Consider the following 21,370-nt stretch of genomic DNA (forward strand, 5'->3'; position numbering starts at 1 on the left):
CTAATCCTCTCTTCTTCTCCCTCTCCCTCTTAGCCACCCTACTTAACCCAATAAGGTAGGAAAGAAAATTCAAAATTGGAATAATTAATATGATTATCATTGTTGTTGCTACTGTTACTTCAAAAACAATCAAATTAAACGACTTCCTCCAACAGCATATTACACTTGATGTTGCCAGCATATGCATTAAGAGCATGTAAATTGGGGCTTTTGGAGTGGCTCTCCAAGTAGCTCTTCAAGTAGCTCTCCAATAAGAACTATCTCTTGGCCAACATTGGGGCTTTTGAGTGGTTCTTGAGAGGCTCTTGAGTAGCTCTTCATGGAGAGCTATTTCAAGGTAGCTCTTGCCCAAGAGCCCTTCAAGAGTTAATTCTTGTTGAAAAGTGGGGAGTAACTTTGAAAATTGGATAGTAACTTTGGTTAAAAACACAATTAGTTGTGGACCACCAAATGGTAAAAATGATAATAGAGAGCTCATTTGAGTAATCAACCAATATTGGGTGTTTTTAAGAATGAATTCTTGAGTGTGTCTTGTAGAGAGATAGTGGTAGAGAGACAGAGGAGAGTCCTCCAAGAGCTCTTTTAAAGAGCTAACCAATGTACATGCTCTGCATATATACCTAACTGTGAGCCTGTGACACGTACACCCCTTTCTCCCACTTTATCATTCTCTTTTCATTTCTCTCTCCTCTTTGCCATTAAAAGGTCCATTTAAGCTCATCTTAAGCACTTAAGCTGCTTCTCAATCCTCCATATTAACGTATATAAGCTCCTCAAAAACTTCTTAACTCTAAAGAAGTGATCGAAATTCAGCGTCAATGTTCTATTCTCATCAACTGCTTGCTCAAAAAGCTCCACTCGAAAAAGTATGGTAACGATTTCATCTATCATTCTCTCAGCAACTTCTTTGTAACTTCAATTTCAATTTTATTTTGATTCATCAATTTCTGATTTTAGTTGATTATTTGAATTTTAAATTTCTACATAGATTAACTAGTAATTAACTAGTAAATTTCTACATAGATTAACGGAGGATTAACTAGGGTCTTTTTGTAATTTATATCTAAAATCACAATTATTCTTGAGAAATACCTGCAATTACGTCAATATTATCTCTCCTAAATATAATTTTTAGCTTGTAATTTTTTTTTTAATCGACAATGTAATGGAGAATCACATTTTATTAAATTCTCTCTTTGTGTGTAAGGATGACAACAACAATGCATGCGAATGATTGGACATGGAGGTTGAATATAATAAACGGATAAAGGACGGGGATCGAAGAGAAAGATATAGGACTATAGGAGGGATAAAGATGGAAATGGAGTTAAGTTGGGGAAATAATGCGAATGATGATAAATTTTCGGTAGCCGGCCAGTCAACCCAAAAAAAAGCGGATGGGTGGCAAAGGTGTATTACTCTTAGATAATCCAAAGGTCATCCCTTTTTAAGAAAATCAGCCAAAGGTGGATTACATTTTTGTTATCGTGAATTTCAGATAAGGTATTCACAAAAAAAAAAAAAAAAAAAAAAAAAACGCGAACCATACTAACAAATCTAAAACCTGAATAAACGGTAGGTAACCGAACCAAATAAATAAATAAAAATTAATTAATAAACAAATGTACAATATTCTACAGAGTAGCCTATAAAAACAAGCTGTTAACCATTCTAACGGTAACCAATTTAAACGTTAAGGTTACGATTCATAAAAATGCTGAAACAAAACTTTTGGGCTGAACCGGGGAAAAAAATCCGAGGTGGTTAACCACCCACGAACACCCATAAATTTAGATACTTAAATCATGTAAAGTCCAAGTGGTGGAATACTATTTTTAACTATGAATACTTTAAGGAGAAACAAAACAAATATGCTTTCTCTCTCAACCTTTCCTCTCAAAGAAGGAAACCCAAAAACTTCCAAACCCTAGTTGCCGTCAATGCAAGCTCGTTGGTGGCCGGAGTACAGGGTCACCGACGAGCCTGCCTTAACCAATCGAAATTGCACGCTGTTTGCATCCTTTTTTTTAGTGGTGGTTACTCCGGGAGGGAAGAGGAAGACGAAGCCAAATTTTTCGGCGACAAACGCTTCACCCTCCTTGCTGCTTTAAAATCAGTTTGTATGAAGAAGTTATGAGCCGTTGAAAATCAAAGTTTTTGGAATCTGCGAAATAAACTTGCCAACGCTAGACGTTTATAGCGCTGACAGGCAGACACCATTTATTTCTAGCGCCTGGATGGAAGGCGCTAGTTTTTTCTAGCGCTTGCTACGATTTCCGTCGAATTCAAATACTTTTATGCGTACAATTCTATCGGATCTGTTGCAGTTTCTGTTGATTTCAAATACGATTCAACTTACAATTCTATCTAAATTAGTAATCCTATTTCTATCTGAATTTCACCAGTCTACGCTATAAATAAAACCCTTCTGCACCCCCATTATCATCCACATCCAGTCTCCTTTATCTAATATTTTGAATTCTCTCTCCTCTCCTCTTGCTAAAATCGGTCTCAAACATTTATAATTCTGATCTTATTCTAAGCCTAGCTTGTTAGTAAAATCTCTAGACAATACTAGGATCTAGTGCACACTCTAGGATAATAGTAAGGTTACTATGTCGGAATTAAAGTGAGGATAAAAATCTATCAATCAGCTACAAATGTCGTTCTAAAGCTAAAAGGATATTTTGCAAAGACGATTGGTAAGTGTTCATGAGAACCGCAATATACTCTGACCACTATATTGTAACCCGTGTTATGATTTAATCGCTTTCATCACCCTTTTTATAAGTCGTTCACATAATCTGGTTAATTATCACGCCTAATAAGATAATCTCTAAACAATTTGGATCTTGCTAAGTTCCTTAAATTAACCTAAATCATTATTTTGACGTTGTTTAGTTAATATATGTGCATCAAAATCAATTCAGATTAGTAATGTAGATCTAATTAACACATGTCCCTTTCATGTTATTCGTTACTATGCATTAGACTAGTAAGGACCGACACATGAGCTAATATTGGACACTCCCCGTATTAATAAATGTCCCCTCGACACTATGTGAATCTATGTTGGGAGATCTCCAAATAGGGATCACAAGGGAACCTACGGCCGTTGTGGTCAAATACACGAGCCTTAGCCTATGCCACTACTCAGGTTCACAATAACCAAGTTTTATCAATTTTCTCCGAGAACGTAGGAAAAACTGAATAGCGGCTCCACGATCTAGTAAAAGGAGGCTATGGCCACCCAGGCTTCCCTCTTACTTAATAAGATTGCCACATCCGAGGCAATCTATAAGGAATCAACGAACCGTACGCAATCCATTCTCCTAAAAAGATAGGTTATGCATATGGTTGTTACTCACACTTTTCGACCCCCTCACACTACTGAGTCATGGGTAATGACTCTTGTTATTGTTTGTGAGCAAAATGTATTGCTCACAGTGTTGTCTTAACCAACTCATGAATGTCCTTTTCTTTCATTTCTTTTTCTGCCTGTCAAGTGTCACAGGTTTTCAGAAATATACCGTCCTAGCTAGTTTCAACTCCGTCCTCGACAAAGAAATCACAACCATCAATGGAGATAAAACACTGGATTTTAGCAATCAGGGGATACAAGAAGGAGAAGCAACTATCTCTTTTGTTTTATTTAACTTTTGTGTAATACAAAAGCCCATCGCAACAATATGTAGCTTCTAGTTATAGGTTGTAATCGTATTTCTATGCAAATTATGTAAAAAAAAATACTTTAAGGAGAATGATAGTCGTACCAAGTACGGAATATTTATGAAGGAAAAAAATTATAGAAACATCAAGGAACAAGCAGAGGGAGCACCGATCATGAGAAATGATCTAGGCATACCATACGACCATAAAAGCTCTATTCACGAAGTTTTTTTTTTTAGTGTACATGAGCTATATAAATTGCAAATGGGGGTGAGGGAATTCCAACCTGAGACCTATCGTACACAGACTTTCAATCTTAGTCATTAAGCTAAATTACTAAAACATCTTTATTCTACTCCCGAAGTTATATTGAATTATGCAAAAATCAATTCAATAAATAGATTTTAGATTCCGTAAGTAACTCGGTAAATGGATTGAGAAGTAAGTAGTACACCAAAATCAATTTTAAGTATATGTATGTGTGAAACCGTGTGTACAAATCTCCATTCTCCGAACACTTTGTATATTTCCTTTTCTTTGTTTGAGGATTATAGCCCAACACGCAAGGCTTTTATTGGGCTTTTGCGCACTTACCATTCCTCTTTTATTTTGGTTCATAATTTTTTATACTCCCTCCGTCCCGGAATACTTGACCTGTTTTCCTTATCGGGCCGTCCCTTAATACTTGACCTGTTTCTAAAAATGGAAATATTCTAACAATATTATATCATTTCTCACTCCACCCCTATTAACCCACCCACCCCCTACTCCATACAAAAAATAATTAAAAATTCAACCCCTACTCTCCCCCAACCCCACCTCTTAACCCACATCCCACTAACTACATTAAAATAATACCCCACTATCAACTACTACCTATTAAATTAAATAAGTCAATTCAAGTTCCTTAAACTATGTGCCGGTCAAACCGGGTCGAGTATTCCGGGACGGAGGGAGTAGTACGTAACTACGTATTCGATATAACGTTCTCCACTTCTCCCAAATAGTCAAAAGTCAAAACCCTTACACCGTATATCATTTTTAACTCAAAATGGAATTCCGTTGGTGTGATTTATGTGAAAGAAGGGTGCCAATACTGCCAAATCTCGATCCCATGAATTCTTTACGGCTCGTTTGGTATGAGAAGGGAATAGGGACAAAGATAGGGATAAAGACAGGGAATTTGACGTAGGAAATTCATTAATTTTATCCTTATCTCTTGTTTGGCATGGTATGAGAAATGTGTTGGAAATTGTTGGATAGAATAGAATAGAAAACAAAATAATAAACTTACAATAATACCCTTCTAATTGTACATTTTTTTATGGAGGATATAGTTATCTTTCCACAATTAAATGAGAAATCTCCATTCTTATACCTGTCCCCCTAGATACAAGATTAGTGGGATAAAAATGCATCTAATCCTTATCCCTATCCCTCATAAATTGCCAATTCCTTATAAACAAACAATGGATAGTAGTAAGTAGGGTTAAGAAATCTTAGTGTTTGACCATCAACACCAAACTTTCTTTCTTTGTGAGTTTGGACCTAAGTTTATCTCTCTACGTAGTTCTAAATCATTTTGGCTATCTTATTAATTTTCCACTAAACATCAATAGTATACACGAAGTACGTTGTAGTATAATTCTTAATACTGATCCGATCAAGGCTTAGCGGTTAGCCACCGATAACACAAAAATATAATCTTATAACATTAAGGTTACGAGATCAAACTCCATTTGTAGCTATTTGAAAACAGGGATCAGATCTATTTGAAAACTGATGATATATGTATTCTGAAAGCCCTGAAAGCTGCCAAGGTATTTCTGTTTACCTACTTTACCAAATATCATTTGATGACATTCTAAGTTAGTAAGTTATTCGTACAAGTGTATTTATATGGTTAAGCAGTTTATTAAACAAGCTATATCTCTCTAATTGCATTCAGTGGGCGGTGTTTGTCTCCCATGAAACCAAGGGTGCTAAAGCTCATTTGTGTGAACTTTGACGTTTCATTACATTAATCATACTTCGTAATTCGCAGTTTCACACACATGTGATACATCAGCATACTCTCTCTTTTTCTTCTTTACGTTTTTTTTATTTTTGGGTGTCCTAAAATATTCTTTACATTTTTTTTATATTATCATATAAATAATTTAATATTCTATTTAAATTTGTGTCTAATGATTATTTTAACCAATTAAATTTATTGGGTCATTTAATCTCTCACTCTTTTCTATAGGGTGCTTTACATTTTTTTTATATTATCATATAAATAACTTAATATTCTATTAAAATTTGTGTCTAATGATTATTTTAACCAATTAAATTCATTGGGTCATTTAATCTCTCACTCTTTTCTATTGGGTCATTTAATCTCTCACTCTTTTCTATTGGGACATTAAAATTTTCTCATTTCCCAATATAGAATTTTGATCAAAGTGAAAACATTATAAATAAACGTAATTGGCCTTGTTTAAATAAAAAATTAGAGGAATCTCAATGTACATTAATCTATACTAATATATTAAAAGGCGTTGCGAAAAATGTTTATGTGTCACATAGAACTCTCCTGCTTACGACACATCATCCACCCACCAAGGTTATGTGATGTTATTGACAACCAAAAATCAATACAATAAGGTTCGAACACAAGACCTCAAGTTTGGAGAATAACTCTCATTACCATCTTAACCAACCACTAATTGTTGTTTATCCATGCACGTTAATTTATAATACATGTTAACATGAAGTCTAAAACAACTAAATTTTTATGTTACTTCTTATTTCGTATGGACTATATTAGAATAAAAATAACAGTTACAATATTAGGAAAATCGTGAATTAAACAATTAAAATATTAGGAAAACTACTTTGCATGGTGCAGGTAATGTACATGTGTAGTTGATGAACTTTATGAATATTTTCACTTTTACGGTCTACATGTATCTTAGTCAAATATTGAGTTGAAATTCGAATTTTCATTATTGAAAGTAGTAATCGGGGCATCGCCCGGGCTACACACTAGTTAATCTTTAAAATGCGTGCAAAATATCAAACGTAAATAACAAAAAGAGGCGGAGGACCGAGAGACTAGGAACTCACTAAAAGTCTTGATGGGAACGTAGTGCAGTGCAGAGGACTGGGAGACTAGGAACTCACCGAAAGCTACTAGAATTAAACTGTTTAAACCTGGCCTGCCAAAATCAGAAATTGAAAATAAAAATTGTGTGTCATCAAGGATCAAACTCCAACTATCATCAATCTTACTAAAAACTCATTCGATCATTTGTTTCATCCCCTTACTAATTCGATCATTCATAAAGGCCGTACTTCAAATTCGGTTGCTGACCGTTTAGCGAAACAAGGGCTAAGTAGGGCGGATGATTTCATTGCGTGGGTCTAAAAATTTCTTTGGGGCTTTATTCTGTTTGATTATGTATTGATGAATTAAGCCTGCTGAACTTTTGTAATTGAATTGGGCCTCAAGGCTCTAAAATTGCAATGAAATGACCCAATTTATAAAATAAAAAAAAAACTTTTCTGTCACAAATCAACAAGCTGCAGATCGACTAAAGGTATTAGGTTTTATCACCTCGGAGCATCTACTATGTAGATAGTTTATCTCATAGAAGGAGAACCCATGAAGTTTATAAGTGTTTACTCCATCTTCCAAAATATCACCCACTTCAAAGGTGATCTTCCTATTTTTCATATAAATTATGGAACCAACAATGGCAAAAAAGGTATGATAATGAATTTATTTTCTACTCGGAGCGGAATGTCTCAAAGGATACCCAAGGGGAAACTTGATTGTTCTGTCTGACTGTTGTAGGGAGATGTGTGTGGATCATATTAAGCTTCTCGCAAATTGACAAGGGCATAAGGCCAACATTTACCGCAAGTTCACATAATGCTTTCTTGATTTCAATATCACCAAGCTTGACAGTAATAGAATAACTATTTGGATCTCCTAGCTTCTATGGAAGCTTAGCTTGTTCCGCAGATGGCACTAGCACTACATTCATCTGTCAATGAAACAATAGGTAATCATACCGTTTAAATAGGTTATCATTTGAACGGTCAACCTTAGTTTCGGTGTGATTATACACATAAAAGTTTTTGGTACTTAAATATTATACACCATGATAACTTTTACCCAGTTTTTTTGTAACTTTTATCTAGCTTTTTTGTAACTTGTAATATGTTTTGACTAACTTTTATATTATAAAAAAAAGTTGATAGATAAACATCTAAAAGGTTAAATGAATAATTTAATATAACAAGTGGAGTAGTACAACAAGCATATATACTAAACAAATTAAGTAACAAAATTTAGATTTGTAAGTGAAACTAGTGTTCTGCTTTCTCTGCTGTAGCAATGCTGATTATATACTCAATTTCTTCAGCAACTTCTTTCATGGAAGGCCGGTTTTGTCTACGCTCCTCCAAGCACCCAATAGCGAGAAATCCTAACGCCTTGATGGTGTCTATCTCCAGGGTACTAGCTCCCTCCTTCAACAGAGGATCTACAGCATCCAACATACGCTCTTCATCTACAAGCCTCTTAACATACATAGCCAAGTTTACATCATCAGCTTCTCGATGAAAATCAATCGCCTTTTGTGATGTTAAAAGCTCCAACAATACAACTCCAAAGCTGTAAACATCACTCTTGTCTGTCAACTGGTAGTTTCTGTAGTACTCAGGATCCAGATACCCGAGGGTCCCCTGAGCACATGTAGAGATATGGCTCATATCCGGCTCAGCCAACCTTGATAACCCAAAATCCGAGACCTTAGCATTCAATTTCTCGTCTAACAAAATGTTGGATGACTTAACATCTCTATGATAAATATTGGGGTTTGCTGAGAAGTGGAGGTATGCAAGAGCTTCAGCAGTGTGATACGCAACACTCAAACGATGAGACCATGTAAGACGACTATACCCTCCAGGTTTATGCTTGTACAAGTGATCATAAAGCGTACCATTAGAGATATACTCGTACACCATTATAGGTTGCTCTAACTCAACACAACAACCAAGTAAACGGACAAGACTCCGATGATTAACTTGACAGAGGATTCGGACTTCATTCAGGATTTGGTCAGTTCCTTTCGCGTTTCCAACCTTAGCACACTTGACAGCAGTAAGTGTGCCGTCATAAAGAACGCCTTTGTAAACATCCCCGTAACCACCGGAGCCTAAGAGGCGGTCTCTAGAGAAATGGTTGGTGGCTTTTTTGATCTCTCTACCACTAAAGATCTTGGCAGTTCTTCCCCCTCCAGAGTTCAGAACCTCTTCTCTTTCCTTCTTTAGACGTTCTTGGGCTTCTTTTATCCTACGTTGACGTTTGTAATACATTGCAACTATTGTAGCAAGAATCAATGCGCCTCCTATTCCTGATACCAAACCTACCAACACAAACTTTTTATGTCAAACATACTTTAAGTGGTTTGGCCATTACAGATTATTATCAAGGTTTTGTTTAATCACTAACACTAAATCAGAATTATTCCCTCCGTCTCATTTTACTTGTCTTATTTTACCAATTTTTGTGAGACCTTTTTTGATCAAAATAAGGTAAATAAAATGAGACGGAGTGAGTATTCAACTTGAATGATTATTTCTCCTAGCATTATCAAATTGAATGGTTCATTTTAGATTAATGCCCGGGTCAAAATGCAAACTGTCTTGTGTTCTTTGCTTAATTATTTTCAATTTCTTTTACTCCCCCGTCTCTTTTAATTGCATTATTTGAATTGACACACTTGCCAATGCATCATTTCACTATTAAATATCTCTAATCTTGTATTTGTAAATTATAAAAAGTTAAAATTATGAAAATATGTATTGTTAGATATAGTCTTCATTTTGTTATGTGGGAGTTTTCTCCCACATTGAAGAAATATGAACTTTTGTATATCTTTAAATATGCCCATGTGCTTGACTTGTTAAATATGTTGTGGCTTCAGACATTGGACCAAGTGATCCTTATTTAAGGATTTAATTAATGATTGTTTAAGGATAATATCAGAGGCGGTTATTTTGTAACTGCCATATTATTTTCCTACTTAACATAAGGAAGAAGGTTAATGTTGATTACGTTTTTCATTCATATTTCTGATAAACACATGTTCATGAGAATGGATGATATTGCTGTAATCCGTTCATTTGATTAGGGAATCTTGGGGGTAGATTTAATATTATCCTAAGAACATAGATTATTTCGTCCTAATCTAGTTTCCATATTTTCGTTTTTCATAATTCAAAGTATAGTTTCTAACATGTATTGTGACTAATTCAACAACATTTTACATGATAACATTTGATTATTATATATTGGTAAAAAAATTAACTTAGTATATATGAATAGTGCCAAGATATAATGATGCAATAAAAAATACCAGTGGAAGTACACATTAGTTCAAGAACTTATTGAAGATTAATACTCCCTCCGTCCCATAATTATCTTCCTGTTTGATCAAAAACACGGATTTTAAGAAAAGTGGAATATAGTACATGAAAAAGTGGAATAAAGTACAAATGATGATTGAGTTGTATGGAAAAGTGGAATAAAGTACATGTGAAAGAGAATATAGTACATGGGAAAAGTGGAATCACAAATTCTTATTTATAATGGGTGTACAATAAATATTGTACATCGAAGTAAAAGTTGACTTAAAATGCTTTAAAGTTACATTTATATATGTAAAAGTTATCTATTTTTTAATGATAAATTTTTTCATTTGAATAAAAAATTATTTCTTCAAAATCACTAATAATGTATAAATTAATCATTTAACCCTTTAAAATGTTTATCTATCAACTTTTTAATTTTATAATATAAAAGTTACAGGAAAATAGGTTAAAGTTACGAAAAACTGCATAAAAGTTATCTTGGTGTACAATAAATTTATTTGTGCGCGCAAGACCTTTTGAAGTGGAATATAGTACATGGGCGGGGTTTTCAATTCAATTTTAATTAATATAGTACATGAGAAAGTGGGGACCTTAGTAGCCAAAATTAGAAACAGAAAGATAATTTTAGAACGCTCATTTAGGAAAGCAGGAAGATAATTTTGAGACGGAGGGAGTATAAGGTAATACACATTTTTTAAGTATGTAGACAATCACAAAGGGCAATGATGTACAATAATCCGGGTGTAGGATGGAAATTGTCTGGTCATGCTTGCATCGCACATGATACAAACTCTTAAGAGTACACTAAAAAACCAGTACAAGTGAAAATTCAAAGATTAATTAAATCGATCAACAATTCAACATATGATTTTATTGTGCATTTCTAAATTAATTACAACTACACTCAAGGTATTCTGTTTCATCCCAAACCCTTAAACGCCTCCTTCCTCTCTCTCTAGACCTGTCAAACGGGTCGGTCGGTTGGGTTGTAAAAAAATATTTTCGGGTTCGGGTTTAATCGGGTCGGTCACTTTCGGGTTCGGGTTTACAAATGCTTGTTCAAGATCCAGAATTTTCGGGTTCGGGTCGACCCAACGGGTTGAAAGATTTTAAAACGCGCATTATATTTTCATTAATTTAGGTGATAAATATACAAAATATGGGCACAAATTAACAAATTTTTCTACACAAGTATATATATTTAGTAAAATTAAACCATAAAATGACGTATAATTCAAATTAAAATCATATTATACACAACAATAATAAAAACAACGTGTTTATTATTCTTAAATTTTCTCATAATCTCATTTATTACTATAAATATGATAACTTTCAATCGGTCGGGTCCAAAACGGGTTCGGTCGGGTTTTGACCCATTACTTTTCGGGTTGCTCGGCTTCGGATAAAATCGGGTTACGGGTCACAAAATCTTGTTCAGGACCCAGTATTTGCGGGTCGATTTTCGGGTCGGGTCGATTTTTGACAGGTCTATCTCTCTCCCTCTCAAACCCTAGCCTCCATTAGTGAATTTTAAAGGGGCTTTTATCGATTTTATCGGTAGAAAGCCCCAATCTTTATTATTTTGTTAGTTTATTCCTTTAATTTTGTTTGTCTTTAGGTTATAATAATACTTCCTCTTTGTGCGAGGATCTTTTCTCCCTTGAAAAACAGGGCTTTTCTTTTCCTTCAAGGAAATTTGTTTCTATTAATGGTTATTTCGTAGATCTATGTGTATTAGGGAAGAATATTAATGGTTGAAGATCAAGAACGTCAAGATGAAGGTCAGATTTCAATTGTTAACATCAGGCATTAAAGATATTGAGTTATCGAAAGTCGATTATGGTTGGAATACTACCATACCAAAGAAGCGGTTCCAAAACGTGCATACTAGTAATTGGATGAAGAATTCCATATTGATGTTCTAGATTATATTTATTTAGGGCTAATTATTGTTGTAGATGCCGTATGACGATTTATTAATGATAATTTTCCTATTCCCTTAAAAACAAAAAACAAAAAAAAATTACAACTACACGTCTACACGGAACTACCTTAGTAAAATTAGTAGTCAAAGAAGTTGTACCTGCTATTAAGGCAGCCTTATTTGAATTGTTACACCCTCCTTGGTTCCCACAAACATCATCTGCATTATTCAAACAAACATTAATATCACATTAATATCACCATTAAGATAATCTTCAACTTAATCCCAGGATTAGTATCCTAATTTAAAATTACTAAATAAAAAAAAAACTTACTTTCAGCGCAAATTCCATTAACACCATCCCAATGAAGGCCAGAATTACAAAAACACCTACTGGTGCCCACAGAGCTAGGATCAGCCCTACAAGTCGAATTCCCATCATCAACGGCACAATCAGCCTGAGTCCTACAAACTGGTTCCTGGGGTAGCAGCCACTGGATCATCAACCCAGGCTGACCCCACTGACCCACGGGTAGACTTGGGTTCAAGTCCACAAAACTCCTGTAAGCCCGACAACCCCCTTCCCTTACACGGATAGAGTACGACGTCGTTCCACCTCCAGCTCGGAAAGTGCAGCAAATAGGCGAGCTCTGACACGCGGAAGCCTCACGTGTGGAGTTGACGTACACGTGGCAGAGACTATTGGAAGAGCAGTTGAGTGGGGACCCCAGGAGAGACTGGGAGCAGTTGAGGAACATGACGGTGTTGTCACCCGTGACGTTAAACGGTGCCGTTTGGTTGAGCTGGACGCCTTGGGTGGAGATATCCGATGTGATGCAGGTGTTGGGGAGGAATGGTGAGGGCTCAATCACTAACCGTTGATTGTTTGCGTTGATGGATGTGATTGGGTAAGTGTTGTTGGATGTTGGGAACAACAGTGTGCTGTTGTTGTTGCACTGGATTATGTACTCTTGATCACCGCACGTGGGGGCCGTGCTTAGTGGGTATGGTACACGGGTGGTGCCGCACGGTGGGCATTCCCTGGTTGATGTGGTGGATATCACGGCTGAGATAAGTAGCGCCGCCGTGAGGAGGAGGCGAAGGTGGTGGGGCATTTTGGGGGAGGGAGAAAATCAAACTTGGGGAAAGAAATGTAGTAGGTGATGCCGTGATTAAATTAGATTTTATACTTAGAATTAGAGTAATTAAACTATAATAAATGGTACAACTATGAATATGGACTTTTGAAAGTTGAAATCCGGCCAAATTTTTGTCCCATTAAATGTTCTAGTCTTCTAGACTTCATGTGATAGGTAGAGACAAATTTCAAAAGAATTATCTTGATTGACATATTAAGTGCATTTTCGTAATTATGAAAAAATATACATTTTAAAAATTGCGACGTATAATATATTTAATATTTTAAAGAATAAAAGAAAATAATTTTAATATAAAAGTAAAGTGTATATTTTAATAATTTATTTATAAAAATACCCCTTGATATATTTCACCCGCCAATTGTAGAGATTGACTGGGCGGAGCTCATAAATAGACGTCTTGACCCTTGAGGGCATAAATAAAAACTAAGGCAATGATAAATGCATATACTCCCTCCGTTTTACAAAGACGTCCCATTTTAGATTTTTGATACGGAGTATTATTTATAATTGAAGAATCATTACGAAATGAGAGAGTACATAAGGATTACGAGTATAAAAATAGGAGTCCCTGACAAAACTTGAAACAAGAACAATTGATTAGCAGTTTGAGAGCAAAAGAATGCAGAGAGTGTTTGGGAGCTTTTGTATAATCGATTGAATGAATGACAGAATTACAATGAGGAGTGCTTATATACAAGCTAGAATTCTAGAAGCATCTATAAGTTGTTATAACTAACTGATCATGATGTCAGCAGAATAACAGAAAGTGCACCTAGGGTGCTGACTGTATGCTGACAGTGCAGACTAATCAAGCTTGCAATGCTTCAAGCTGAGATGTTGAAATGCTGATGTTGTATGCCTTGTTTCAGCTTCATAAATAGAACAAGTAGCAAGTACATCATATAATGTTAACATCCCCCCTCAAGATGGAGGCTCACAAGCTCCAATCTTGGACAAGAGAGTCTGGAACTGTACAGATGAGAGAGGTTTGGTAAAAATATCAGCCAATTGTTGCTGTGTAGGTAGATAAGTGAGGTGCAACAATCCCTCTAGGACTTTATCTCTTGTAAAGTGGCAGTCTATCTCAATGTGTTTTGTTCTCTCATGGAACACTGGATTTTTAGCAATGTGTAAGGCTGATTGGTTATCACAGTGCAAAGTGATTGGCTTGAGATCATAAACACCCAAATCTTCCAATAAATTAACTATCCAAGTCACCTCAGAAGCAGCAGCTGCCATTGCCCTATATTCTGCTTCTGCTGAAGATTTAGAAACTGTTCCTTGCTTTTTAGACTTCCAAGACACTGGTGAACCACCAAGTAAAAGAATGTATCCAGTGATGGATCTTCTAGAATCTGGACAAGAAGCCCAATCTGAATCTGAGAAAGCCTGTAAGCTGATATTGTTTGAACTTTTTAGCAAAATCCCTTGACCTTCTGTGTGTGCCAGATACTTCAAAGTGTGGTGCAAAGCTGCTACATGTGGCATTCTAGGGCATTGCAGAAACTGACTCAGTGTTTGTACTGCATATGAGAGATCAGGTCTTGTGTGTGTTAAGAAATTCAACTTTCCAACTAGTGATCTGTACTTTTCTGTGTCAGAATAAAGTTCACCTTCTGTGTTACTGAGCTTGACATTTACTGGTAAAGGTGTAACTGTTCTCTTGGATACATCCAAACCACAGCACTCAATGAGTTCTTTGGTAAATTTCTTTTGGCTAAGAATTATTCCATCAGAAGTGTATCCTACTTCCATGCCAAGGAAATAGTTAAGAGTTCCTAAATCTTTGATGCTGAATTCCTGGTGTAAATAAGCCTTCAAAGAGTGTAGCTTATCTGAATCAGTCCCTGTCAAGATTATGTCATCAACATAGACTGCTGCAATATTGATATGCCCATCTTGCTTGTTAATAAACAAGCTGTAATCATGTTTAGACTGCATAAACCCTTGTTTTTCTAAAGCATTTAATAGCTTCTCATGCCACTGTCTTGAAGCTTGCTTCAACCCATATATAGACTTGATCAATCTACACACTTTGTTGGTCGGATTGTCAATTCCTTCTGGTACTTGCATGTACACTTCCTCCTTCAAATCACCATGTAAAAAAGCATTGTTGACATCTAATTGAAAAAGGGGCCATTTCCTGCTTGCTGCAACTGCAAGAAGACATCTAATGGTGCTCATTTTCACCACTGGACTGAAAGTCTCCTCATAATCAATCCCATATTTTTTATTGTATCCTTTGGCCACTAATCTAGCTTTGCACCTTTCTAAAGCCCCCGTGGATTTCAGCTTCACTTTGAATACCCATTTACAACCAATAGCTCTTTTCCCTTTAGGTAGTTCCACCAACTCCCATGTGTAGTTTCTGTCTAAAGCATCCAGTTCTTTTGTCATTGCCTCAACCCATAAAGGGTGTTTAGCAGCTTCAGAATAAGATGAAGGTTCCTTGATGTCACAAACATGAGTAAGGAAAGCTTGAAATTCCTCTGGAAAAGTAACATATGAAACCAGATTGCACCAGTGTTGAGCAACTGGTATTGTGTCTGGATTTGAGGCAGTAAAACATTCATAAGCATCCAAATATGCAGGTGGTTTGTGTGATCTTGCAGATTGTCTGATGATGGGATAAGGAAGTGGTTCAGAAGTGGAACTAGAAGTAGATTGAGATGTTTCTGTACTATGTACAGAAGGAGTAGAAGATTGAGTGGATGAATTTGTTGGAGAGGAAGAAGAAGAAGTTTCTGTACTATGTACAGAAGGAGAAGCAGATGTGGATGGTGATATTGATGGAGTGAAAGGTTCAGGTGACACATTAGCTTGTGGTGTTATGGAATGAGGAGGAAAAATGGTAGTGGGTGAAGAAAAATCTGGTGGATCAAAAACTGTAGGGGATAAAAAAGTAGGAAGATAGATGGCATTGGTGTAAGGAGAGATATTTGTGGATTTGTGTTTGTGATAAAGGTGAAATGGAAAGTGTTTTTCATGAAAATGTATGTCTCTTGATACAAAGAATCTGTTTGTATCTATTTCCAGAACTTTATATCCCTTCTGTGTTGTTGAGTAACCCATGAACACACAGGGAGTGGCCCTTGGGTTCAATTTTGTTCTCCCTACTTTGGTTGTGGACACATAACAAAGACAACCAAAAGTCCTCAAGTGTGAGAGATTTGGAGTCTGGTCAAACAACCTATCGTAAGGAGATTCAAGCTTCAAGGATTGCAAAGGCATCCTGTTGATCAAATAAGCAGCACAAAGTATACATTCCCCCCAAAATCTCTCTGGTAATTTAGACTGTATGTATAAGGCTCTTGCTGTTTCTAACAAGTGTTTATGCTTCCTTTCTACAACACCATTCTGTTGGGGTGTATGGCTACAACTGGTTTGGATTAGAATGCCTAACTTCAGATACAATTTCTTCATATCCCCTTCACAAAGATCCTTGGCATTATCTGATCTAATACATTTAACCTTCACTCCAAATTGTGTTTCAACCATATTCAAGAAATTATCCATAACAGAAACACAATCACTTTTGTTTTTCAGAAAATGGATCCAAGTAAATCTGGTGTAATCATCAACAATAGTCAAAAACTGAGTACAACCAGAAGGTGTTTTTACAGCATGAGGACCCCAAACATCTATGTGTACAAGATCAAATGGCTTAGTTGACTTAATACTACTGTGAGGAAAACTCAACCTAGTTTGCTTTGCAGCAGGACACACTTGGCAAATGGTGTCTTGTAAACAAGCAGACACATCACAACTAGGATTTATTAGTTTCAGTCTATTAAAAGGTAAGTGTCCAAGTCTTAAATGCCACAATGTAGCATTATCTACTGTGGATGAACAAGCCACATTACAGATGTGTGTTTGGACAGGGTTGACTTTTCCAGATTCTTGTTCTCCCAACTTGTATAGACCTGATTTCATATCACCAAGAGGAATCAGCCTCCCTTGCTGGCAGCAAACAAAGCACTTATCATGAGTGAAATGAATCTCACATTGCAAATCTTGACACAACTTATGTACAGATATCAGATTATACTTAAAATCTGGAACATGTAAGACATTGTTCAAAGTTATACCATCATTCAGTGTTACTGAACCTATGTGTTTCACTGCAATGTTGCTCCCATCAGGTATAGTAATGTAAGTATTCTGATTGTCAACAGGCTTATAACATGAAAATTGGGACAAATCATGACAATAATGGTCTGAAGCTCCACTATCTAACAGCCATTTAGATTTAGTGTGAGAGAGTAAACAGACATTACCTGCCATCATAGCCAGGTTAGGATTGGTATTAGCATTCTGTTGTTGTTGTTTAGACAACATATCCATAAGCTGCTGATATTGCTCCACTGTGATAGTTGGAGATGCTTCAGTTTGTGGCAACTCTGGCACATTGTTATTAGAATTGTCACCAAATGAAACTGCTGCAACCTTATTGTCTCTTGCAGTCTTGTAGCCAGGTGGATAACCATGAATCTTGAAGCATCTCTCCACACTGTGTCCCTGTGTTTGACAATGTGTGCAGTAGTAATTGGATCCTGGTTTACTAAATCTATTGGTTCCTCCAGATTTCTGAGAACCAGATTGATAACCTGTCTGAAAACCAGTTTTGTAAGTTTTGTTGCTAGAGTTCCAATGATCTCCAGTAAACCTCCTTTTCTCAGCTGCAAAAGCCAGTGTTTCAACTTGATTACTAGCTTGAGAAACCTCCTTGTGCCTCTCTTCTTGAGCAAATAACCTGTAAACTTCAGATACCTTGGGCAAAGTTGGAACCATCAGTACATTTCCTCTAATAGTAGCAAAATGATCATTGAGTTTCATCATAAACTGCATCACCATTCTCTCTTGTTGCCTCTGGAAAAATTTCTTTGTCACATTACAGGTACAATTATTGCAAGTACAGTATGGTAAAGGATTTGCTTCCTCAATTGCATCCCACACAGACTTGATTTCAGTGAAGAACTCAGCTACAGATTTATCTCCTTGGCTTATTTCAGCCAATTTTTGCTCAAGAGAATAAATCTGTGCTAGTGATGCAAAACCAAATCTGTCTTCCAAATCAGTCCAAATATCTCTTGCAGATTTCATGAACATAACACTTTTGGCTATAGTCTCATTCAAATTCCCTAAAATCAGTGAGCACACTAGATCATTACATCTTTCCCAGGCCTTGTGTTCAGCTGTGCCAAAATCAGGTTTGATAAAACTACCATCAACAAAACCAATTTTGTTCTTAGCAGACAATGCAAGTAGCATTGATCTCTTCCAGCTAGTGAAACCTTCCTCACCATTGAATTTGAAAGAAATTAATTGTACTGAGTTTGCATCAGAAGGATGTATATAGTATATGCTTGCTGGATCTTGATTTGGAGGTAAAACATTGTTTCTCAGTGAATTGTCAGTGTTGTGATCACCAGCAGCCATTATCAAAACTTGAACAGGTTTTGAAATCAAGAAACAGATTCAGCAAAGAAGGAGATAGAATCAGAACGATCGAAACTCAGAAGAACAAGTACACAGAATGATTTAGAGCAAAACAATTTTGCGGAATTTCAGAAACAATTGAGCTAAGGATCTTTAATCCCGCTCTGATACCATGACAAAACTTGAAACAAGAACAATTGATTAGCAGTTTGAGAGCAAAAGAATGCAGAGAGTGTTTGGGAGCTTTTGTATAATCGATTGAATGAATGACAGAATTACAATGAGGAGTGCTTATATACAAGCTAGAATTCTAGAAGCATCTATAAGTTGTTATAACTAACTGATCATGATGTCAGCAGAATAACAGAAAGTGCACCTAGGGTGCTGACTGTATGCTGACAGTGCAGACTAATCAAGCTTGCAATGCTTCAAGCTGAGATGTTGAAATGCTGATGTTGTATGCCTTGTTTCAGCTTCATAAATAGAACAAGTAGCAAGTACATCATATAATGTTAACAGTCCCCGCGAATGGTTATCTTGGACTTTAGAGTTAAAAAGGAAATATATTATCACTGAATAGTTATCGAGAGCTTTGAATCATTTCGAATTGCTGGTAAACTAGTGCATGTGCTATTGCACGATAGCACGGGTACATATAAAAGTATCAAAAGGTATTGTGCGCACAAGGTATACAATAAATTTATTGTACACTAATATAACTTTAATCCTTTTTTTTTTGTAACTTTAACCTAGTTTTCATTAATTTTTATATTAGTAAAAAAAAATTGATAGATAAATATTTTAAAGGGTTAAATAATTAATTTTATACATTATTAGTGATTTTGAAGAAATAAGTTTTACTAAAACGAAAAAATTTATCACTGAAAATAGATAACTTTAACATATATATGCTTAACTTTTAAGCATTTTGAGTTAACTTTTACTCCGGTGTACAATATTTATTGTACACCCATTGTAAATAAGAATTTGTGTAAACGTATAACAAATCTCTTAAACAACAATGTTAACTATAATGTCTATTGTAGGCAATATTAAAATATATCTAAATATTGTATGTGTTTTAAGAAAAATATAAAACCAGAAGTAAGAAGCTAAAAAATATGAACAATTAAGTTCTAAATTTCGTGATGGTCTAAAAACATTTGATACTGCAAAATTGACTAAGAGGATACTTTAATTTTGCTAATATCCTCTCGTAATTAACGAAATTCTTCTTTCCATTTCACTTGAAAAATTGCAGCGACCCTTATTTCTTCATGTTATGTTTGCAGAGCACGTAAGATAGAAGTGAATGAGTTCATAAATGTTCTCTTGAATATTTCATCAAAATCTTGTCTTTGAATTCTCGATTACAAATAAAATTAAATATCATGGAACATGTTCATGTCTATATTATTAAGCTCAACAAAGTATATACTTACATGTGTTGCAAATTCTTTAATACGTGCAGCTTGGCAACCACCGATTATCTCAGAATCAGTACCAAATAGTGTAATAGACAACATAGTGGTCTTGTCGCCAACTTTTATAAGAACTCTGAATATGAAACATTAAGAAACTTTTAATTTGTTACTTGTAATTTTTTTGTTTACTTTTACTTTTACTTATATAATTACGTACCTTCGCACAATGGAGTTGCAGGAGAATCGATATTTCAAACACTTATCATCTCTTGTGAAGTGTCGTGCACACGACTCTTACCAAAGTGGCATATATAGGTTAATACTAGCACTGTAGCAAAAACCCAAAAATATTTCACCTAAGACAAAAATAACACGTCTATTTTGAATCCATCCTAATTGACATTGTTTAATACATCCTTATACACAATATTTTTAATTCAAATTTCAACCTCCTTTTTTCGTATCAATAATTTTAATCCGGATGGAGATTTAACTCGTGACACAACAACATATAGCCGATCATGATTGAATACAGGCGTTGATAGAGTATGTCTCGTGCTAATGCACGGGTCCACTAACAATAATTTTGTAGGTTTCTCGACTATAAAGAGACAACATGTTGGTATTAATTAATGGAGTTGAATCAAGAACATTTATAATAATACTCCATACAACATTTCTTGTTAATTTCTATATTAGTACAATATTTCAGGTTAATGTTTATATTTGTACAATATTTCATGTCAATATTAATGTTAATTCAATAATTAATTCATGTCAATATAATTTTTGTTTATTAATATTGACATTAATACAATATTTCTTGTTAATACGTTTAGTTTTTGAGTGTAAGTATTTATAATAAAACATATTTAAATGATAGTAAGAAGGAGTTAAATCATGAGAAAAGTTACACAAGAACAAAGTGTAATTTACAATAACAAAATATAATTTTGAATGAAGTTTATTTTACAAGTAATATGGTTTATCACTTCAATCGTTTAACCTATTAATTATAATTATATATTTTATTTGAATCTTAAAATTCAGATCAGATCAGATCAAATTCAACTAAATCGTACTAGATCTAAGAAAAATAATTGAAAATCAAAATCATATCAAACTAGATATACTACGATTACAAATCCGACTAAATCGTATTAGATCTGATAAAAAAATTAAAAATCAAAATCAGACAAAACAGATCAAATGAGTAAAGTAAAAAGGGCCTTAGTCCTCATGGCTCATTGGAAAATTGTTGTTTGTAAATCCATTATGATTACATATTTTTTTTTTTGGTTCTACTACGAGGAGTTCCCACCGCC

The 21,370-nt window shown here is 35.1% G+C and overlaps 1 protein-coding gene and 1 long non-coding RNA gene across 2 annotated transcripts; one reads left to right on the top strand and one right to left on the bottom strand.

Moving 5' to 3' along the window:
* The first annotated feature begins 649 nt into the window (after positions 1-649).
* On the top strand, positions 650-3,761 carry LOC130470299 (uncharacterized). Its single transcript, XR_008930356.1, has 2 exons — positions 650-866; positions 3,507-3,761. It is a non-coding gene; the product is annotated as an uncharacterized lncRNA (long non-coding RNA).
* A 4,165-nt stretch (positions 3,762-7,926) lies between these two features.
* On the bottom strand, positions 7,927-13,274 carry LOC110785478 (wall-associated receptor kinase-like 20). Its single transcript, XM_021989921.2, has 3 exons — positions 12,357-13,274; positions 12,182-12,241; positions 7,927-9,086 (listed from the first exon to the last, which is right to left on the bottom strand). The coding sequence occupies exons 1-3, from the start codon at positions 13,135-13,137 to the stop codon at positions 8,026-8,028; spliced, it is 1,902 nt and encodes a 633-aa protein (XP_021845613.1). The 5' UTR covers positions 13,138-13,274; the 3' UTR covers positions 7,927-8,025.
* Between the last annotated feature and the right edge of the window lie 8,096 nt (positions 13,275-21,370).

The sequence above is a fragment of the Spinacia oleracea genome, chromosome 1 (genome assembly GCF_020520425.1).
Source record: "Spinacia oleracea cultivar Varoflay chromosome 1, BTI_SOV_V1, whole genome shotgun sequence".
NCBI lineage: Eukaryota > Viridiplantae > Streptophyta > Magnoliopsida > Caryophyllales > Amaranthaceae > Spinacia > Spinacia oleracea.